Source organism: Balaenoptera acutorostrata, chromosome 7 (assembly GCF_949987535.1).
Source record: "Balaenoptera acutorostrata chromosome 7, mBalAcu1.1, whole genome shotgun sequence".
Lineage (NCBI taxonomy): Eukaryota > Metazoa > Chordata > Mammalia > Artiodactyla > Balaenopteridae > Balaenoptera > Balaenoptera acutorostrata.
The window spans coordinates 57,606,630-57,627,907 of NC_080070.1; the positions used below are offsets into that span (position 1 = coordinate 57,606,630).

The 21,278-nt window shown below is 38.3% G+C and overlaps 2 protein-coding genes across 11 annotated transcripts in view; one reads left to right on the forward strand and one right to left on the reverse strand.

Annotated features, from left to right (window-relative positions):
- The window catches only part of KRIT1 (KRIT1 ankyrin repeat containing), a 36,863-nt gene extending 31,123 nt beyond the window's left edge, over nt 1-5,740 (reverse strand). The window contains exons 1-2 of one of the 2 annotated variants that reach the window (XM_007195791.2): nt 5,320-5,740; nt 500-603 (exon numbers count right to left, since the gene is read on the reverse strand). In XM_007195791.2, coding sequence (XP_007195853.1) covers nt 500-601 — 102 coding nt within the window. In that variant the 5' untranslated portion in view covers nt 602-603; nt 5,320-5,740. Of the gene's footprint in view, nt 1-499; nt 625-5,319 lie in introns of both variants that reach the window. The other variant, XM_007195790.2, reaches the window with a different exon arrangement.
- The window catches only part of ANKIB1 (ankyrin repeat and IBR domain containing 1), a 238,061-nt gene that overhangs the window by 90,898 nt on the left and 125,885 nt on the right, over nt 1-21,278 (forward strand). For 4 of the 9 annotated variants that reach the window (XM_028162265.2, XM_007195784.3, XM_007195786.3 and 1 more), the window contains exon 1: nt 6,211-6,353. The exons of 2 other annotated variants lie outside the window; for them this stretch is intronic. The gene's annotated coding sequence lies outside the window, so the exon portion shown is untranslated. Of the gene's footprint in view, nt 1-6,210; nt 6,354-6,925; nt 7,065-21,278 lie in introns of those variants that run through there. 3 more of the 9 variants (XM_007195788.3, XM_057549576.1, XM_007195783.2) reach the window with 3 other exon arrangements.

Here is a 21,278-nt window from a genome sequence, read left to right on the forward strand (position 1 = left end):
GCGGGAGCCTCAATCATGTTTACTAATATATGTATTCAAGACTACAGAGAAGTAACTTAATTGCTTAAAACTTAATTAAAGGTAAAGATATTTTTTAATGAACTTTTAAAAATAGTTCTTTGGGAAAACAACCAAGAACAAAATTTAGGTTGGAATTTTGAATAAGCTGAATTTTGCATTTTTTTTTTTCAATTTTTGAGAGCCATTCCGTAAACCGTACTAAAAACCAAACTCTCGTAAGTTATATAAGTAAAACTCAAATAAGTAACTTTTAATATCTAATAATTTATCCATATCAATGAATAGAAAAATGGTCAAAACACATGCAGCAGAAAAGACATGATGATGGGCAGATCTACAACTGTAAATTCTAGCTTGTCAAGATCAAGGTTATCAACAAGAATTTACAGGCTATGGTTTTACTTTATATGTAAATGAAAATGATAGTGGAGCATGACATTCAATGGTTGAAAATCAAATGTTAGTAAATCGTTCTCACTTCATATGACTTAGCTCTGTATTCCCGAGAATTGAGACTGGCAGCATTCTTTGGCCGAATAACAGCAACGTACGCATCTTCTATGTTTTCTGGATTTCCCATTGCTTTATAAAACAAAGAAATCCCTTGAAAGATTAAATTAAAGGACACATAACTACTTTGAAAAACAATTTAAAAAATAAAATGTTGATTTTTCTATCTTAGAATACATATACTATGTAAAAAGCAAGTCAGAGATGACTGATTATATCTTACCATTCAAAACCTTTGTTTATAATTTAAGATTACCTTGTCCTTTTTCCTTTTCTATTTAAGGTAGATTTTTGTTTTTTAAAATGGGGATACATACTTTCATAGGTCTTAACAGCATAAGAATCTGCCTTTTGGACCTAAAAAAAGGTGATATGATTATAAAATGTCTTGTAAATACTAAGTAAAAAATGGCTTGAACTAGCAATTTAGAATAGTACCCACTTACTTTCCATAAATTGCACAAGTGAATGTCATACTGTTAATAGTTTGGAAGCTAGAAATAGATAGCTGCCATTGACATTCTTTCCAGAATCTTTAAAAAGAACTTTGATATCTGACATTTGGATGAACTAAAGGATAGTTTATAATTTTCATTGGAGGTGCCTATCACAGACTCAAAAACATTTAGTCAGTTGATAAAAGCTTTCTGATGACGACTTAAGAATATTTCCCACTTCCATTATCAATTCCCTAGATAATCCAAAAATTTTCTTCCAAATATATAATATATATATTTTAATATACATACACATGCACATTTTTTTCCCCAGACTAATTTGAAGTCTCCATTAGGCAATTTCCAACAAGTAACTGAAGTTCAAGCACTCTTGGTTGTTTGATAGTTCCATCTCTCCATTAAGTGCTATTATTAATTTTTTTTCATGGCTAGACTAAAATACACCTCTTTGTATTGAATGTATTTTATTTATTTTTTTTAAAAAAACTTCCTCTCATTTATATGCCAGTAAATTTCTAAAAGAACATCAAGCAAGGAGCTGCTTTCCTGGCCATGGTGAGATGAACCTTCTTCAGTTTTTATTAAAGTCCATTAGGCATTAAAATGACCTGTTCATATTTAATGATTTCCTTATTGCCCCAACTCTCATAGAAAAAAAAGAGCTCATTTTCAAGAAAGGTTTTGAATATCTTTTGAGAGGAGATAGAGGACTTTATTCTGTTTTCTCAATGCAATTAATAAAGTCATTTTGAAATCTTTAATTTGCTTCCTTGTGTAATAACAAAAGCCTTTAATTTACTTCCTTCCACTGCCTTATAACTGGAAAATTTCCTTTAAAAGAAATGTTTTTAAAATCCAGTAACTTTTGACATTTTAAGTAAACGTTAGCCTAAAACTAAAAGAACCATTAAAATTATTGCACAAAAATTATTTTAATTTATAAATTATTTTAAATTATAAAATTTAGTTATAAATTATAAAAATTTTATTTTAGATTATAAAAATTTTCACTGATTTAGATCCAGAGAAACTACAGATATCTCAACAGAGAAACTACAGAAAACATTAGGATTGAGACATTTCATTTTGTGAAAAGTTTTGAAGACATTCATTTTCACTCTATACCTTGTGGAATTTTTTTCAGTTCAGTTTTTCCATAAGATCATCTTAAAACCCACCTCATACAACAGCACTTTCTATACTAAGTGAAAAAGATGAGGCTTTTTTCCTCTCAGAATTTCTATTTAGCAATTACTTTTCACCTCAGATTAACAATGACTTCAAGATAATAAAATCCAACAAATTTTGAAATGTATGGATGCCTCCTTGAAGACTGCCAGCCCCCAAAAGAAAGACATTGCATTGTGAATACATTTTGTAACATATATTGCACTACTACGGAAACCCTTTTTTCTATTAAGCACCTAAACAGAGAAATCAAGTAATTCTTAGTTTTCTGAACACGATTTAAAGCAAATCAATTCCTGTGCTGGTCAACTCATGTTAAAAAAACATCTATTAGCAAAAAGCTTTATTTGTTAATACTTATCACTTCTCTAGAATATTTGGTATTGCACAGTACACTCAATTTTTAAAAGATAAACAAATGTGATATAATTTTTAAAAACCATGAGGGTTATAGCATTTTGTTTTTACACCATTTAATGTTAACGTACCCCAAAGATTCTAAAAATTGAGTTTCAAGAAATATTCATACTTGAATGTTTGAAATATACATACTTGCAGTGACATGAAAGAAGGAAACAAAGGCTTAAGTGAGGAATAGAACAGAAGCTACTAATATATGAAGGCAAAACTAAGGCAGAAACACATGCAAAAGGATTGGAAGAGGGTAATTTGAGCTAAAAATAACAGAAAAAGCTATAACTAGAGTTTGTAATGTGTTTAGACTGAATTTTAGATAAAGGTTCAAGTGACTAAGTATAGGAAATATGTGGCATTTTCTGGAAAATGCTTAAGCATAAATGATAATATGCTGCCTGACTAATAAGGCCTTACAAGTATGTAGAAGTGGTTCTCAATTGGGAGTGATACCTACCTGGGATCATTTGAAAATCTGTAGGGGCATTTCTCGTCACTATGACTGGGGAGAAATGGGGTGAACAGATGCCATTTAGTCCCTATGGGGGGAGGTTTGTTAACATCTTTACTAAAAACAGTCCTGTTGAACAAACTGCCAATAATGTCTTTAATGAGAAACATTTGCTATATACAGTACAGATAGACAAACTTTATTTATTTATTTTGGCCGTGCTGCAAGGCTTGCAGGATCTTAGTCTCCTGACCAGGTATTGAACCTGGGCCCTAGGCAATGAAAGGGCAGAGTCCTAAACCACTGGACCGCCACGGAATTCCCCAGATGGACAAACTTTAAAAGTTGTTTGCAATGAAGAAAAAGAGAAGATTCAGTACATGAATATAGGTATTGTAAATTTAGTTACCAGAAGTCAAAATTAACAAGATGATTTACAATGTACATGCTAATAGAAATTACCAATAATGATCAGAAAGTGTACTTCATGAATAAAAACAAAAAAAGGAGCATTATCTTAGGGTTCTGTAGGATGTTCCTGATCCCTTCTCCTCCATCCTTAAGCAATGTTTCTCAACCTAATAAAACCCATGTTATTATGCTTTTAAAATAATATGAATAAGTGCTAACACCTATAATGTTTATTATGTGCTAGACACTGTGCTAAGTGCTTTACATGTGTTAACTCATTTTATTCTTCCCCAAACCTGATGAAGTGGGTATTATTATTATCTCCATTTTACAGGAGAAGAAAACTGAGGTAGAGTAGCTAAGTTACTTGCCACTTCTCCGCTCTCCTGGAACAATTTAATATTTTAAAGCATTGTAACATTAGAGAGAAGTGATGGCAACTAAATATCTGTAAGAATACCCCTACAGGGATATGCTGACCATTAAAAATTTCATCCTTTTGCCATTCAAATTGGTTTATAGTAATAAAAAGAGAGGAAGTAATAATAAAGCAGAATAGAAAATAGTCACTGGTGCTACTTCTAACACAGCTTGCTTTGTCCTTGTCCTTTCAACCAGTTCTACCAATCATCAGGTAGTATCAAAAAGTACCATCGGTAATTTTCAAGTACTTTTCTTCTGTTAAGTGACATTCTATTCTGTAATTTAAGATATTTAGGGCTTCCCTGGTGGCGCAGTGGTTAAGAATCCGCCTGCCAATGCAGGGGACACGGGTTCGAGCCCTGGTCCGGGAAGATCCCACATGCCGCAGAGCAACTAAGCTCGTGCGCCACAACTACTGAGCCTGCGCTCTAGAGCCTGTGAGCCACAACTACTGAGCCCAAGTGCCACAACTACTGAAGCCCATGCGCCTAGAGCCCGTGCTCCACAATAAGAGAAGCCACCGCAATGAGAAGCCTGCGCACCGCAATGAAGAGTAGCCCCCGCTCGCCGCAACTAGAGAAAGCCCGCACACAGCAACGAAGACCCAACACAGCCAAAAATAAATAAATAAAATAAAATAAAAAAATTAAAAAAAAAAGATATTTAATAATCTTCAAATAACTTCTTAATGCAATTATACTAAATCTGGCTAACAGAGAAGGAACTAAGTAATAGTGGAATTGGGAAACAAATGAATTCCTACAAGTATATTTAAGGAGGTTATTTGGGGGAGCATGATATCATCCGTAGTATATCTAAATATGCTTTATGTCAACTGCTACTGTAGTTCTTCAACCCAGTTCGAAGGGGAAACCAACTAACACATTAACTCGGGTTTAAGTCGAAAAGATCATGGAATGAATTATTTGTTTTTCAATTGTTATGAAAACATTTTTGAGTTTTAGACATTTCCCCCAAAATAAGATGAGGACATCAAAGCAGTTAAAAGACATGATGCTGAGAGAAGCATTCGCAAGCAAACTGAAGACACAAAAACTCTCCAAGAGTGAGAAGGGAATCATGGAGGTGAGATCCTGAGTCAGATCAGCTAGATCAAAGATTTCTGGTGAAGCTAAAAACACCATGGAGAAATGAGCAAAGAACGTAAAGCCCAAAGCCTTAAAAGATGGAGAGAGGGACAGAGAGGAGCGGTGAGCTGCAAGGACAAGTTGTGAATCGCTTTTCCTGAAATGACAAAAATCAACACTCTGCCTAGGAGGTTTTTCCTCCGCCACCGCCCATCAGTGTCCACTAACGGAAAAGGACGTGCACGCCTCTCTGCACCGAGAGCCGCCACCCAAAAAGGGTCTTTGGCGTCTTTGTAAGAAGTAAAGTCCTTGCCTGGAAAAACTAGATGTGGATGGAGATAGTTCGGCCTCCTACCTTTCCGTTTCTCTCGCTGGCGTCTGAATCGTGCTCCTCCTCGTCTCACCCGTGCGGGGGGCCGAGGACCTCCCGGGCCGCTACATTCAATTCAGTGGGTGGGACAGTCACCTGGGGGGCGGGGGACCGTCACCGCTTTCTCATTTCTCCTTCCCTTCACTTTCCCAGCGGCCAGGCCCAACTTCCTGTGACAGGAAAACACTCGGTCGCCACCAGAAGCCGCCCGACGTGTTTGGCCGCGCTCCGCACCTCGCGCCTCAAGAGCTCGGATCTCTGGACTCGGAGAGCCTCTTGTCCACAGTCTCTTTATTGGCCTTCCATCTCCTCTCAGCTCAGCGCCACACACACCTCACCCCCTCCCCAAACTAGGGGATTCCAGATCTGCAAAGGCCTTAGCTTTCCATCCTGATGCTACCGGGGCGAGGAAATCGCTTCCGGGTTCACGCCCCTCGCAGCCTCGCGGTTGGCGGTGGAAGAGCTTCCGGGTCGGCTGCCGAGCTGCTGCCGTTCCTGCTGTTTCTCGCTGGGGCTGCGGGCTGTCTGGGGCTGGTGGCGGGCGGCTCGGGGACTGGGGTGGTGGCGGCAGTGGGCGCGCCAGCGGCTGAACCGGAGGCGGGGGAGGGGAGGGGGGCCGCCCGGGCTGCACGCGCGTGCCAGGCTGGAGCATGAGCCGTATTTGACCGCGAGGCGGAGGCAAGAGCCACCGCCCCCTCTTCTCCTCCCCCGAGTGAGGCGGCGCGGCGGCCGGAGAGGCATGGGGGGCGCCCGCCCAGTCTGAGCCTCGCCGGAGGCGCTTCCAGCTCTCGCTGAGTTCCCCGCGGGCCTCCAGGGCGCACCCTCGGCCCCGGCAGCCTTTGCCCGGCGGGCGCACCGGGGTCGGCGAGGAGGGGGCGCAGGGCGAGGAGGGGCGTCCGCCCGGGTGGGTGGGGCGCAGGGAGTACCTGAGAACACCGGCTCGGCGCGGGAGGCAGGGGCGGCAGAACTGCAGAGCTGCGGAGTCCATCCGACCCTTACCCTCAGCCCGAGAAGTAACCGTAAGTCGCAGCTTCGCCGTACCGGTCTTTTTGAGGCTGTCTCAGCCTATTTTCGGCTCCGAGTTCAGCGCTACCGAGTTCACGCCCTCCCGGGACTCCTACAAATATGCCTCCCTTCATTTGTGGAGGATTGTGTGTCCCTATTCCTGAACAGGCAACATCCTCTGTCTGACCCATTGGGAGCTCTTCTCCCAGCGAATTTGCAAGCCTCTGTGTTTCGGTAGCACGTCCCATCCTCACCATCTGGATACATCTCCTTGTCCCTCTGTCCTCAAAGGATCTGTGTCCTCCCTTTTTTTCTGTTTGTACCCCGGACCTCACAGCTTCCCCCGCCCATTCTTTGAGACGTGAAAAGCCACGGGTTCGGCTGTTCTCGAGAGCTCGAGAGTCTTGAGCGGGTGGATGGATGAAAGTGAAGGGCTATAATGGGTGGGGATAGGGGCACATTGCTCTAGGGAACCTTTATTTTTGCAGCTTCTGCCACCACAAAAGAATGGGCCTTTCCTCTGGACCTTCATTCCTCTCCCTTCCTGTGTATAAGCTGTTTTCTGTACGTTGCTGTTTGAGTCGCAGGAAACTGGAATTAGAGCTGTAATTAAGATCTCCCGAGGAGGTTTTGAGGATGTCTCACAAGCTCTATTCACACGAAGTGGCATATTGAACAACCTTGTATTGAAATGAAGACCCATTCCGGGGGAGATTTACTAGGAGGTCTGAGAAATCAATGTGAAAACAAAAGTCTGATGTTTCAAATGTGTTTTGGATACCTTTAGATAATTTTTTAGTGTGTTGAATTTACATTTAATTCTTAATTTAAAGTGTGTGTGTGTATGATGTGAAAATCTTTGCATTGGAAGTTTTTGCTTTGTTAGTGGTTAAAAAAACTAAAGTGATTTTTGATCACGTCAGATTATATTTGTCAAGATATTATCTTAAATCCTTAATTCCATAGAGACCTTTCTTTTAAAATTGATTTGGCTCAACCATCTACAGATGTTACGCACCTTTGTGCCTGTCACCTTCCTGCTTTTTAGTTAAAAAAAAAAAAAAATTAACCGTGAATATCTTCAATGTGTATTTCCAGATTTGCAACTAGGCATTTTTTTCTCGTTAAAATTTGGTTTCCTTTTTAAACTGCCACAGCAGAACTTTCCAGAAATTAGACTGAAAAGTAACTGTAATGCTGTCAGTGACTGGACAATAGTTCTTAGTTGACTTCATGCATTTTGTACTTTTCCAGGTACTGTAGTAAGCAAATGATAATTTGAGAATGATTTTCCTTTGTGAACTACAGGTTCTTTGTTATTGTTCTCTAAATTACTCTGTAGTGTAGACTGGTAGCTTTGGTTATTTTTTTCAGAAAACGTCATTTTGTTAAGAAAGGTAAATGTGTTTAATAATGATTTTTTTGTTTTCAAAACCTACTTCTAGCAGTTGATTTGAGGTTATTATTTGATTTGTAACTGCACACTGTTCACAGATTTTAGTTTGAACTAGGCTTAAAAGATGTATCTCCAGCTGTCTCTCTGGAATTGTACTTTACCGGCTTGTGTCAGAAGCCAAGCATTGCACAGAGTTGAATGTATTATTAAGGGTGTGGTTTTTGCTTTTCGTAAAATTGATCAGTGTGCAAATAAGAAGAGTGGGTGCTGTAGTGATGTGATGGGCAATAACTTGAAAAGGTCCTTTTTAGAAACAGTAAATTGACCCCTATTATTCTTGGACGTAGGGTGGAAAAGATAGGACTGTATTTTCACTTTATGCTTTTTCCCTTGCCCATTGCACTGGGAATTTTGAGTTTTCAATATGAAAGTGTTCTGAAACCATGCAGACCGTGCCGTAAGTGTGGGCTCTATCAGGTGGCTGCTAAGACATGGGAGAGAAGTTTTGTTTGCTACTCTTTTATACTCCTATAGCACTGCCCACTTTTGAGAGAGTTGGTTTTCTTTCTTTCCTTTTCCTTTTCTGGGGTGCACTTGAACTTGTGAAAGTGAAATATGTGTATTTACAACTTGTAGGTAAAAGCTCAAGCTAATTTTCATGTATAAATAGATGGAAGAACTATGAATTAAGTCTGATTCTTCTTGAATGGAAGTTAGGAAAGATTCCTCAGTGTTTTGGGTACTTCTTACCTCTTTGGGTATGAACGTTTATTTAGATGAAATTTAAAAATCCTTCTCTCTAATATTGAACTTTATATATGACACATTTGCCAAAACAGATTTGAGAGTGACTCAGTCATTATTAAAAAGACCAGTCTGAGAGGATTTTCTGTGCATGGTTCTAAAAATGCTTAGGTATTTTGTTTTGTTTCTCAAAGTGTGATTTGCTTAGGGAATAGTAATTTGGTGACTCTTTACGTTTATTTTTCAGACAACCTCAGATTACCTCTTTTTTTTTTTCTTTTCCAGATAACTTACTTTCATACTCACTTCATTTCAGTAAACTTTATTGAATGCCTACTCTGTGTACCAGGCACTATGTTAGATTCTGGAACTACAAGGATAAATAAGTTAAGATTCTTTTCCTCCCTGAATTTGCCAGTCTAGATATTTGACTGTGATTTTATCCATATGCCTTTACAGACATCTCTAATAGGTTTTTAAGTTACTTGACCGTATTTCAGGGTTGTTTCACATCCTTTCTATAAGAATTAACACAGTAAAGACCATTTATTGAGCACTTAATTCACACTAACTACCCTGCATTTAGTTATTACATTATCTCATTTAATTCTTAGAAGTGTCCTAAGAAGTGTTTTATCTCCATTTAAAAACCACACTGAGGGGCTTCCCTGGTGGCACAGTGGATAAGAACCTGGCTGCCAATGCAGGGGACACGAGTTTGAGCCCTGGTCCGGGAAGATCCCACATGCCGCAGAGCAACTAAGCCTGTGCGCCACAACTACTGAAGCCTGCATGCCCTAGAGCCCGTGCTCTGCAACAAGAGAAGCCATGGCAGTGAGAAGCCTGCTCACCACAACGAAGAGTAGCCCCCGCTCGCTGCACTAGAGAAAGCCTACGTGCAGCAACGAAGACCCAACACAGCCATAAATAAACAAACAAACAAACAAACAAACCACACAGGGCCTCCCTGGTGGGGCAGTGATTGAGAATCCGCCTGCCAATGCAGGGGACACGGGTTTGATCCCTGGTCTGGGAGGATCCCACATGCCGTGGAGCAACTAAGCCCCATGCGCTACAACTTACTGAACCTGTGCTCTAGAGGCCTCAAGCCACAACTACTGAGTCCGCGTGCTGCAACTACTGAAGCCCACGTGCCTAGAGCCAGTGCTCTGCAACAAGAGAAGCCAGGGCAATGAGAAGCCCGCGCACCGCAATGAAGAGTAACCCCCGCTCACTGCAACTAGAGAAACCCCGCGCAACAACGAAGACCCAACGCAGCCAAAAATAAATAAATAAATTTATTTTTTTTGAAAAGTCTTTCATTTCTCTTGTCCCTCAAAGGGCCTGAAATAAAACCTAATTCATGACCCCCAACCAGACTTTAAAAAAAAACAAAAAAAACCCAGATTCTGGTTTATAGTAATGATGAATGTTGTTTTACTTCTTATATGCTAGAAAAGATTTGACGTTAAGATTTCTCATTAAGGGGAAGAACTTGTAATATAGTTTTAACAGTTTTTGGTTTTTTTCCTGTAGGTGATTTTATTTATTTATTTATTTATTTATTTATTTTTGGCTGTGTTGGTTCTTCGTTTCTGTGCGAGGGCTTACTCTAGTTGCGGCGAGCCGGGGCCCCTCTTCATCGCGGTGCGCGGGCCTCTCACCATCGCGGCCTCTCTTGTTGCGGAGCACAGGCTCCAGACGCGCAGGCTCAGCAATTGTGGCTCACGGGCCCAGTTGCTCCGCGGCATGTGGGATCCTCCCAGACCAGGGCTCGAACCCATGTTCCCTGCATTAGCAGGCAGGATGTAAACCACTGTGCCACCAGGGAAGCCCCTGTAGGTGATTAAAAAAAATTTTTTTAATTGAAGTATAGTTGATTTATAATGTGTTAATATCTGCTGTACACATTGTGATTCCGTTATACATATATATACGTTCTTTTTTTTAATATTCTTTTCCATTATGGTTTATCATATGATATTGAATATAGCTCTCTGTGCTATACACTAGGACCTTGCTGTTTATCTGTTCTCTATATAAAAGCTTATATCTGCTAACCCCAACCTCCCTCTCCATACCTCCCCCAATTCCCTGCCCCTTGGCAACCACCAGTCTCTTCTCTATGTCCAAGATTCTGTTTCTGTTTCATAGATAGGTTCATTTGTGTCATATTTTATTGGGCTGGCCAAAAACTTCATTCGGATTTTTCTGTAAGATCTTATGGAAAAAACCGAACAAACTTTTTGGCCAGCCCAATAGATTCCACACGTAAATGATATCATACGGTATTTGACTTTCTCTTTCTGATATACTTCACTTAGTATGATAATCTCTAGTTGCATCCATGTTGCTGCAAATGGCATTATTTTCTTTTTTATGGCTCATTAGTATTCCATTGTATGTATGTACCACATCTTCTTTATCCATTCATCTGTCGATGGACATTTAGGTTGTTTCCATGTCTTGACTATTGTAAGTAGTGCTCCTATGAACATAGGGGTGCAAGTATCTTTTTGAATTATAGATTTGTCTGGATATATGCCTGGGAGTGGGATTGCTAGATCCTATGGTAATTCTATTTTTAGTTTTCTGAGGCTCCTCCATACTGTTTTCCACAGTGGTTGCAACAACTTACATTGCCACCAACAGTGTAGGAGGGTTCCGTTTTCTGCACACCCTCTCCAGCATTTGTTATTTGTAGACTTTTTAATGATGGCCATTTTGACTGGTGTGAGATGGTAACTCATTGTAGTTTTAATTTGCATTTCTCTGATAATTAGCAATGTTGAGCATCTTTTCATGTGCCTATTGGCCATCTATTTCTTCTTTGGAGAAATGTCTATTTAGGTCTTCCGCCCATTTTTGGATTGGGTTGTTTGTTTTTTTGTTGTTGACTTATATGAGCTGTTCGTATTTTTTGGAAATTAAGCCCTTGTCGGTTGCATCATTTTGCAAATATTTTCTCCCATTCTGTAGGTTGTCTTTTTGTGTTTTTTTTATGGTTTCCTTTGCTGTGCAAAAGCTTGTAAGTTTGATTAGGTCCCATTTGTTTATTTTTGTTTTTATTTCTATTGCCTTAGGAGACTGACCTAAGAAGACATTGGTATGATTTATGTATGTCAGAGAATGTTTTGCCTATGTGCTCTTCTGGGAGTTTTAAGGTATCATGTCTTATGTTTAAGTCTTTAAGCCATTTTGAGTTTATTTTTGTGTATGGTGAGAGGGTGTGTTCTAATTTTATTGATTTGCATGCGGCAGTCCAACTTTCCCAGCACCACTTGCTGAAGAGACTGTCTTTTTCCCATTGTATATTCTTGCCTCCTTTGTCAAAGATTAATTGACTGTAGGTGTGTGGGTTTATTTCTGGGCTCTCTTTTCTGTTCCATTGATCCATATGTCTGTTTTTGTGCCAATACCATGCTGTTTTGATTACTGTAGCTTTGTAGTATTGTTGGAAGTCTGGGAGAGTTAGGCCTCCTGCTTTGTTCTTTTTCTTCGGGATTGCTTTGGCAATTCTGGACCTTTTATGGTTCCATAGGAATTTTAGGATTATTTGTTCTAGTTCTGTGAAAAATGTCATGGATAATTTGATAAGGATCACATTAAACCTGTAAATTGCTTTGGGTAGTATGGTCATTTTAACAATATTAATTCTTCCAATCCAAGAGCATGGGATATCTTTCTATTTCTTTGAATCATCTTCAATTTCCATTATTAATGTTTTATAGTTCTTAGTGTATAAGTCTTTCACCTCCTTGGTCAGATCAGGTTAATAATGCTTTGAGTAGAAAGGTTCTAATTTCATAAGGTATTAGTATCTTTTATTTACTAGAGCAGATGAATTATATAGTATCAAAATGTAATTTTCAGCTGTTGTTTAACCTTTGAAAAGACAGTTCTGAAGTTAATTATGGTTAACTGTAACGCAGATTTTCAAGCATGCATAACTTTTTTTTCTTCTAGTTAATTAGTGGGACCAAGAGCCTAGAAAATGTACTAAAAAATGTTTGTATTCTCCAGGAAGGACAGAGTATTGAGCTACATGAAACCTATTCAGCTTTTAAACATTCTCAGTTCAATTTTGACAATTCTCTGATGCCTTGGAGAGTTTTGGTTTCTGCAATGAAAATGTATTCCTTCATATTTAAAACTGACCTTACTCATCTATTAGTAGGATATATGCTTTATCAGCAGTTTGATATGGTTCAATCTAATTGTTTTTCAGACCCTCTCAAATTTTTTAAAGGATGATCATCCACTGTCAGCTCTTTTCACCAAGTTTCATTTGTATTCTGTTTTGTTTGTTCGGTTGGTTTTAACCAAAAACTGTCAAGTTAGCCATTCTTTAGACTAAGGCCTTTTGCTTCTGGTTATACATTCTTGTTTTTAGTACTGTAGAGCATATAATTATTCCTCCTCCAAGTTCCTAAGAAAGGTAATCCTTGGTATTTTTCGATCCTCAGTCTGACATATATATTTTAGCTTAACATATACAGTTTTTCCCTTTAAGTGTAACAGAATTCTTGGTACTTAGATCACTGTTTTGTTTTGTTTTTTAACATCTTTATTGGAGTATAGTTGCTTTACAATGTTGTGTTAGTTTCTGCTGTATAACAAAGTGAATCCACTATACGTATACATGTATCCCCATATCCCCTCCCTCTTGCATCTCCCTCCCACCATCCCTATCCCACCCCTCTAGGTGGTTACAAAGCACCGAGCTGATCTCCCTCTGCTATGCAGCTGCTTCCCACTAGCTATCTATTTTACATTTGGTAGGATCACTGTATTTTCTGATTGGAATAATATTGGGGATAGAATTCCTATTCAAGACATAACTGACAGAATCATAAACGCATTAGGTACTGGGACCACAGAGATGAATAAGTCAGAATTCCTTTTCTCATTGAACTGTAAAATGCCTATTTAAAATCCATGAAGAGAAAGGAAAGTTCACTTAAAAACATTGAGATGCCTTTACGCCAAATAGGCATAAAACATTGCCCTCCTATTTGTGTATCCCCTCAGGGTATTGTAAAGGAATGTTATGTAAATAAACATATTAAGCCAGGGTTTTCATTCTATCTCCTAGCCTCAGACAGTAGCTGCTTATCATTTGCTGTAACACCAGATGTTATGTATCACATATTAATAATCACATTTTTAAAAACTATTTTGAAATAATTTAAAACTTAACAGAAGAGATGCCAGAACAGTACAAAGAACTCCTTTATCTCCTTCATTCAGATTCCACCATTGTTAATATTTTACTGCATTTCTTCCATTGCCTGTCCTCTCTCTTTCTGTCTTCATATATATGTTACATACATGTTTGTATATGTGTGTATAAATACATAGGTACGTACCCATTATCATAGTCTTTTTCAGAACCTTTTGGAGCAAGCTGTAGGCATGGTGTTCCATCACCCATAAATACTACAGTGTCTATTTCTCAAAAATAAGGCACTCTCTTATATAACCCTCCAAGTCGGAAGATAAGCATTGGTACAACACTACTGTCTAGTCCAAGGAACCTATTCATATTTCATCGACTATCCCAACAATATCTCTTTCTTTTTTGATCTAGGATCTTATCCAAGAATGCATGTTGTATTTAGTTGTCATGTCTTTTCAGACTTCTTCAGCCTCATTTTCCTCCATCTTTCATGTCCTTGACAGTTTTAGGTAGTACATTCTGTAGGATCACCCTGAGCCTAGGTCCATGTGATATTTCCTCGTGACTCCAATCGAGTCTTGCATTTCTAGCAGGAATACCACAGAAGTGGGGCTGTGCCTGTCTCGGTGCATTGCATCCACAGGCATATGATGTCAAATCATGCTGCTACTGGTGATTAACACCTGGATCATATTGGTGTCCTTTTGTATTTGATCAAAATTTGTGGAGAGGTATTCCAAAATTATGCATCTTGATTCTTATTAAACCTCTACTCACTAGCCTCAGTGTAGGTATCAGTGATGACTCCCACCTGAATTGACTACTTTTATAATTATATTTCTCTATTTTTTTTATTCCTTCTACATGTATTAGTTGGTATTTTACTGTAAGGTAGAACTTTTCTTTCTCCCCTATTTGTTTATTAAATCAGTAAGGACTTGTGGATTTTGATTTTAGTGTGTTGTGATTTGTTACTATCATTATTTATTTTGCTGTTTAAGTTGTCCCTGATTTAGCCAGTGGGAGCCCCTTCAAGCTGGCTCCTGTGCCTATTTATCATGCTCCCATCTCATTCATTGTGCACTTCTGGCAGAACATGCTGTTCCTGGTTCGTCTTGTACTTTGCCTGGTCTAGCCCTGGAATCAGCCATTTCTTCAAGGAGCCCTGTTTGGTTTTTGTTATTGTTATTTGTTTTTGTAAAATATGGTGTTTAAAAACAAAGATTTAGGGGCTTAGTTTCTCATTGCTACTGGGGTGTCATTGCTTATAGGGACTAGGAAATGTATGAGTATGTAAGTATGGTTTGTATACACATACATATATGTATAATGTACTAATATACATCCATAATTATTTCTGTATCTATGTGCATGTTATAAAACCAGAAGTTTGTTCCTAATTCTTCCAATTCCAATCCAGTACCCGAGGGTTCTTTCTAGTCTTTGCCCTTTCCATGTTTTTAATGCCTTCTCTGGTGGTAAGAAACTTAGCTTCACATTAGTCTCATTATAGTTATCACTTGTCCAATTGTTTTGTTACCATTCTCCCTGCCTATAGACCATCACCTCCCTTTATCTCTCCCTACCACACCCTGCCTCGTTGATTGCTGGGCCTGTTGGCCTGTGCCTCTGTGGATCCATAAGCCCTCACTGGGCCCACAGCTCTGTGCAACTCCCTGTCTGCACACAACACCCTGTTATCCTCACCTCTGGGCCACACCTGTGTTGGCCTTCCTGACATGCCCTCAGTGCCCTGCATCCTTAGCCAGCATGCTGACTACTTTGCATAGCTCAGTATTTCATTAGTTAATTTTTAAGCATATTTCCAGGATTTACAAACATACATATATGTGATGAAATATACAACTATATAGTATTGCTAGAATAAAACTATAGATTTACAAATATACATATATATAATGAAATATACAGCTATATAGTACACACACATATACACACACTACCTACCTGTGGTAGAATGATTAACGACCGTAAAGTTCTTCCATAGTGGTATGCATTCCCCTTTGCCATGGGGCTTTGCTGCTTCTCCCATTTATTTCTCCATCTCTTGAGTCTTGTCTAGCCTTGTGATTTGCTTCGGCCAGTGAATATGGTGGATGTGATGTGTGAGTTCTGGAGCTTAGTCCTTAAGAAGACTTCAAAGAGTGCTTTCCTGTAGCTGCCCTGTAAGGAAGCTGGTCTAGCTTATAGGAGGGTGAGAGAACCAAGGATTAATCCAGCAGACATGAAAGTGGACTATCATGGACCTACTAACCCAGCTGACTGTTTAGCTGAATGCACCTGCAGAGGAATCAGGTGAAAACAGCGAAGAAATGGCCCAGCCAACCTATAGAATTGTGAGAAATGACATTGTTTTGAGGCACTAAGTTTGAGGTGGTTTGTTTTGTAGCAATAGATATATGAAACCATATCTGTTTTCATTTTGGACATCTGTGTTGTCTCTAGTCTTCAATTATGAACAATATTGCAATGAATATCTTGTACATAATATATAGTGTTTTAATATTAATAAATAATGCCAGATTATTTTCCAGAAATGTTGATATAGTTCTTACTGCTGTCATAAAAGTCTGAGAGTAACTGTTTCCCTCACAAACTCACTAACACTCATGTTTTCTTTGACAATAAAATCAATTTTAAAAGCATCTTATGATTCTTTATTTTCCTAACTACTTGTGAAGCTGAGCATCTTTTGATATTTTTGTTGGTCCTTTTGATTTTTCAGTTCTTTGAATTGCTTATTCATAGCTTTACTCATTTTTTACTATTGGTTTTTTTTTAATTTTTTAATTTAATTTTATTTATTTTTTTATACAGCAGGTTCTTATTACTCATCAGTTTTATACACATCAGTGTATACATGTCAATCCCAATCGCCCAGTTCAGCACACCACCATTCCCACCCCACCCCCGTAGCTTTCCCCCCTTGGTGTCCATACATTTGTTCTCTACATCTGTGTCTCAACTTCTGCCTGGCAAACCGGCTCATCTGTACCATTTTTCTAGGTTCCACGTATATGCGTTAATATACGATATTTGTTTTTCTCTTTCTGACTTACTTCACTCTGTATGACAGTCTCTAGGTCCATCCATGTCTCAACAAATGACTCAATTTCATTCCGTTTTATGGCTGAGTAATATTCCATTGTATATATGTACCACATCTTTATCCATTCGTCTGTGGATGGGCATTTAGGTTGCTTCCATAACCTGGCTATTGTAAATAGTGCTGCAATGAACATTGGGGTGCATGTGTCTTTCTGAATTATGGTTTTCTCTGGGTATATGCCCAGTAGTGGGATTACTGGATCATATGGTAATTCTATTTTTAGTTTTTTACGGAACCTCCATACTGTTCTCCATAGTGGCTGTATCAATTTACATTCCCACCAACAGTGCAAGAGGGTTCCCTTTTCTCCACACCCTCTCCAGCATTTGTTGTGTGTAGATTTTCTGATGATGCCCATTCTAACTGGTGTGAGGTGTTACCTCATTGTAGTTTTGCTTTGCATTTCTCTAATAGTTAGTGATGTTGAGCAGCTTTTCATATACTTCTTGGCCATCTGTATGTCTTTGGGGAAATGTCTATTTAGGTCTTCTGCCCATTTTTGGATTGGGGTGTTTGTTCCTTTAATATTCAGCTGCATGAGCTGTTTATATATTTTGGAGATTAATCCTTTGTCCGTTGGTTCGTTTGCGAATATTTTCTCCCATTCTGAGGGTTGTCTTTTTGTCTTGTTTATGGTTTCCTTTGCTGTGCAAAAGCTTTGAAGTTTCATTAGGTCCCATTTGTTTTTTTTTTTTTTTTAATTTCCATTACTCTAGGAGGTGGATCAAAAAAGATCTTGCTGTGATTTATGTCAAAGAGTGTTCTTCCTATGTATTCCTCTAAGAGTTTTATAGTGTCCGGTCTTACATTTAGGTCTCGAATCCATTTTGAGTTTATTTTTGTGTATGGTGTTAGGGAGTGTTCTAATTTCATTCTTTTATATGTAACTGTCCAGTTTTCCCATCACTACTTATTGAAGAGACTGTCTTTTCTCCATTGTATATCCTTGCCTCCTTTGTCATAGATTAGTTGTCCATAGGTGCGTGGGTTTATCTCTGGGCTTTCTATCTTCTTCCATTGATCTATGTTTTTGTTTTTGTGCCAGTCATATTTTCTTGATTACTGTAGCTTTGTATTGTAGTCTGAAGTCAGGGAGTCTGATTCCTCCAGCTCCGTTTTTTTCCCTCAAGACTGCTTTGGCTATGCGGGGTCTTTTGTGTCTCCATACAAATTTTAAGATTTTTTGTTCTAGTTCCGTAAAAACTGCCATTGGTAATTTGATAGGGATTGCATTGAATCTGTAGATTGCTTTGGGTAGTATAGTCATTTTCACAATATTGATTCTTCCAATCCAAGAACATGGTATATCTCTCCATCTGTTGGTATCATCTTTAATTTCTTTCATCAGTGTCTTATAGTTTTCTGCATACAGGTCTTTTGTCTCCCTAGGTAGGTTTATTCCTAGGTATTTTATTCTTTTTGTTGCAATGGTAAATGGGAGTGTTTTCTTAATTTCACTTTCAGATTTTTTATCATTAGTGTATAGGAATGCAAGAGATTTCTGTGCATTCATTTTGTATCCTGCAACTTTACCAAATTCATTGATTAGCTCTAGTAGTTTTCTGGTAGCATCTTCAGGATTCTCTATGTATAGTATCATGTCATCTGCAAACAGTGACAGTTTTACTTCTTCTTTTCCAATTTGTGTTCCTTTTATTTCTTTTTCTTCTCTGATTGCCATGGGTAGGACTTACAAAACTATGTTGAATAATAGTGGCGAGAGTGGACATCCTTGTCTCGTTCCTGATCTTAGAGGAAATGCTTTCAGTTTTTCACCATTGAGAATGATGTTTGCTGTGGGTTTGTCATATATGGCCTTTATTATGTTGAGGTAGGTTCCCTCTATGCCCACTTTCTGGAGAGTTTTTATCATAAATCTGTGTTGAATTTTGTCCAAAGCTTTTTCTGCATCTATTGAGATGATCATATGGTTTTTATTCTTCAATTTGTTAATATGGTGTATCACATTGATTGATTTGCATATATTGAAGAATCCTTGCATCCCTGGGATAAATCCCTCTTGATCATGGTGTATGATCCTTTTAATGTGTTGTTGGATTGTTTGCTAGTATTTTGTTGAGGATTTTTGCATCTATATTCATCAGTGATATTGGTCTGTAATTTTCTTTTTCTGTAGTATCTTTGGTTTTGGTATCAGGGTGATGGTGACCTCATAGAATGAGTTTGGGAGTCTTCCTTCCTCTGCAATTTTTTGGAAAAGTTTGAGAAGGGTGGTTGTTAGCTCTTCTCTAAATGTTTGATAGAATTCACCTGTGAAGCCATCTGGTCCTGGACTTCTGTTTGTTGGAAGATTTTTAATCACAGTTCCAATTTCATTACTTGTGATTGCCCTATTCATATTTTCTATTTCTTCCTGGTTCAGTCTTGGAAGGTTATACTTTTCTAAGAATTTGTCCATTTCTTCCAGGTTGTCCATTTTGTTGGCATAGAGTTGCTTGTAGTAGTCTCTCAGGATGCTTTGTATTTCTGCAGTGTCTGTTGTAACTTCTCCTTTTTCATTTCTAATTTTATTGATTTGAGTCCTCTCCCTCTTTTTCTTGATGAGTCTGGCTAATGGTTTATCAATTTTATCTTCTCAAAGAACCAGCTTTATTTTTATTGATCTTCGCTATTGTTTTTTTTTTGTTTCTATTTCATTTATTTCTGCTCTGATCTTTATGATTTCTTTCCTTCTGCTAACTTTGGGTTTTGTTTGTTCTTCTTTCTCTAGTTTCATTAGGTGTAAGGTTAGATTGTTTATTTGAGATTTTTCTTCTTTCTTGAGGTAGGCTTGTATAGCTATCAACTTCCCTCTGAGAACTGCTTTTGCTGCATCCCATAGGTTTTGGATCATCGTGTTTTCATTGTCATTTGTCTCTAGGTATTTTTTGATTTCCTCTTTGATTTCTTCAGTGATCTCTTGGTTATTTAGTAACGTATTGTTTAGCCTCCATGTGTTTGTGTTTCTTACGTTTTTTTCCCTGTAATTCATTTCTAATCTCGTAGCGTTGTGGTCAGAAAAGATGCTTGATATGATTTCAGTTTTCTTAAATTTACTGAGACTTGATTTGTGACCCAAGGTGTGATCTATCCTGGAGAATGTTCCAGGATAGAGAATGCACTTGAGAAGGAAGTGTAATCTGCTGTTTTTGGATGGAATGTCGTATAAATATCAATTAAATCTATCTGGTCTATTGTGTCATTTTAAGCTTCTGTTTCCTTATTTATTTTCATTTTGGATGATCTGTCCATTGGTGTAAGTGAGGTGTTAAAATCCCCCAGTATTATTGTGTTACTGTTGATTTTGACTTTTAGAGCTGTTAGCAGTTGCTGTATGTATTGAGGTGCTCCTATGTTGGGTGCATATATATTTATAATTGTTATATCTTCTTCTTGGATTGATCCCCTGATCATTATGTAATGTCCTTCCTTATCTCTTGTAACAGTCTATTTTATCTGACATGAATATTGCTACTCCAGCTTTCTTTTGATTTCCATTTGCATGGAATATCTTTTTCCATCCCCTCACTTTCAGTCTGAATGTGTCCCTAGGTCTGAAGTGGGTCTCTTGTAGACAGTATATATATGGGTCTTGTTTTTGTATCCATTCAGCAAGCCTGTGTCTTTTGGTTGAAACATTTAATCCATTCACGTTTAAGGTAATTATCGATATGTATGTTCCTATGACCATTTTGTTAATTGTTTTGGGTTTGTTTTTGTAGGTCCTTTTCTTCTCTTGTGTTTCCCACTTAGAGAAGTTCCTTTAAGCATTTGTTGTAGAGCTGGTTTGGTGGGGCTGAATTCTGTTAGCTTTTGCTTGTCTGTAAAGCTTTTGATTTCTCTATGGAATCTGAACGAGATCCTTGCCAGGTAGAGTAATCTTGGTTGTAGGTTTTTCCCTTTCATCACTATAAGTATATCATGCCACTCCCTTCTGGCTTGTAGAGTTTCTGCTGAGAAATCAGCTGTTAATCTTATGGAAGTTCCTTTGTATGTTATTTGTCGTTTTTCCCTTGCTGCTTTCAATAATTTTTCTTTGTCTTTAATTTTTGTCAGTTTGATTACTGTGTGTCTCGGTGTGTTTCTCCTTGGGTTTATCCTGTATGGGACTCTCTGCGCTTCCTGGACTTGGGTGGCTATTTCCTTTCCCATGTTAGGGAAGTTTTCGACTATAATCTCTTCACATATTTTCTCTGGTCCTTTCTCTCTCTCTTCTCCTTCTGGGACCCCTATAATGCGAATGTTGCTGCATTTAATGTTGTCCCGGAGGTCTCTTAGCCTGTCTTCATTTCTTTTCATTCTTTTTTCTTTATTCTGTTCCACAGCAGTGAATTCCACCATTCTGTCTTCCAGGTCACTTATCCGTTCTTCTGCCTCAGTTATTCTGCTATTGATTCCTTCTAGCGTAGTTTTCATTTCAGTTATTGTATTGTTCATCTCTGTTTGTTTGTTGTTTAATTCTTCTAGGTCTTTGTTAAACATTTCTTGCA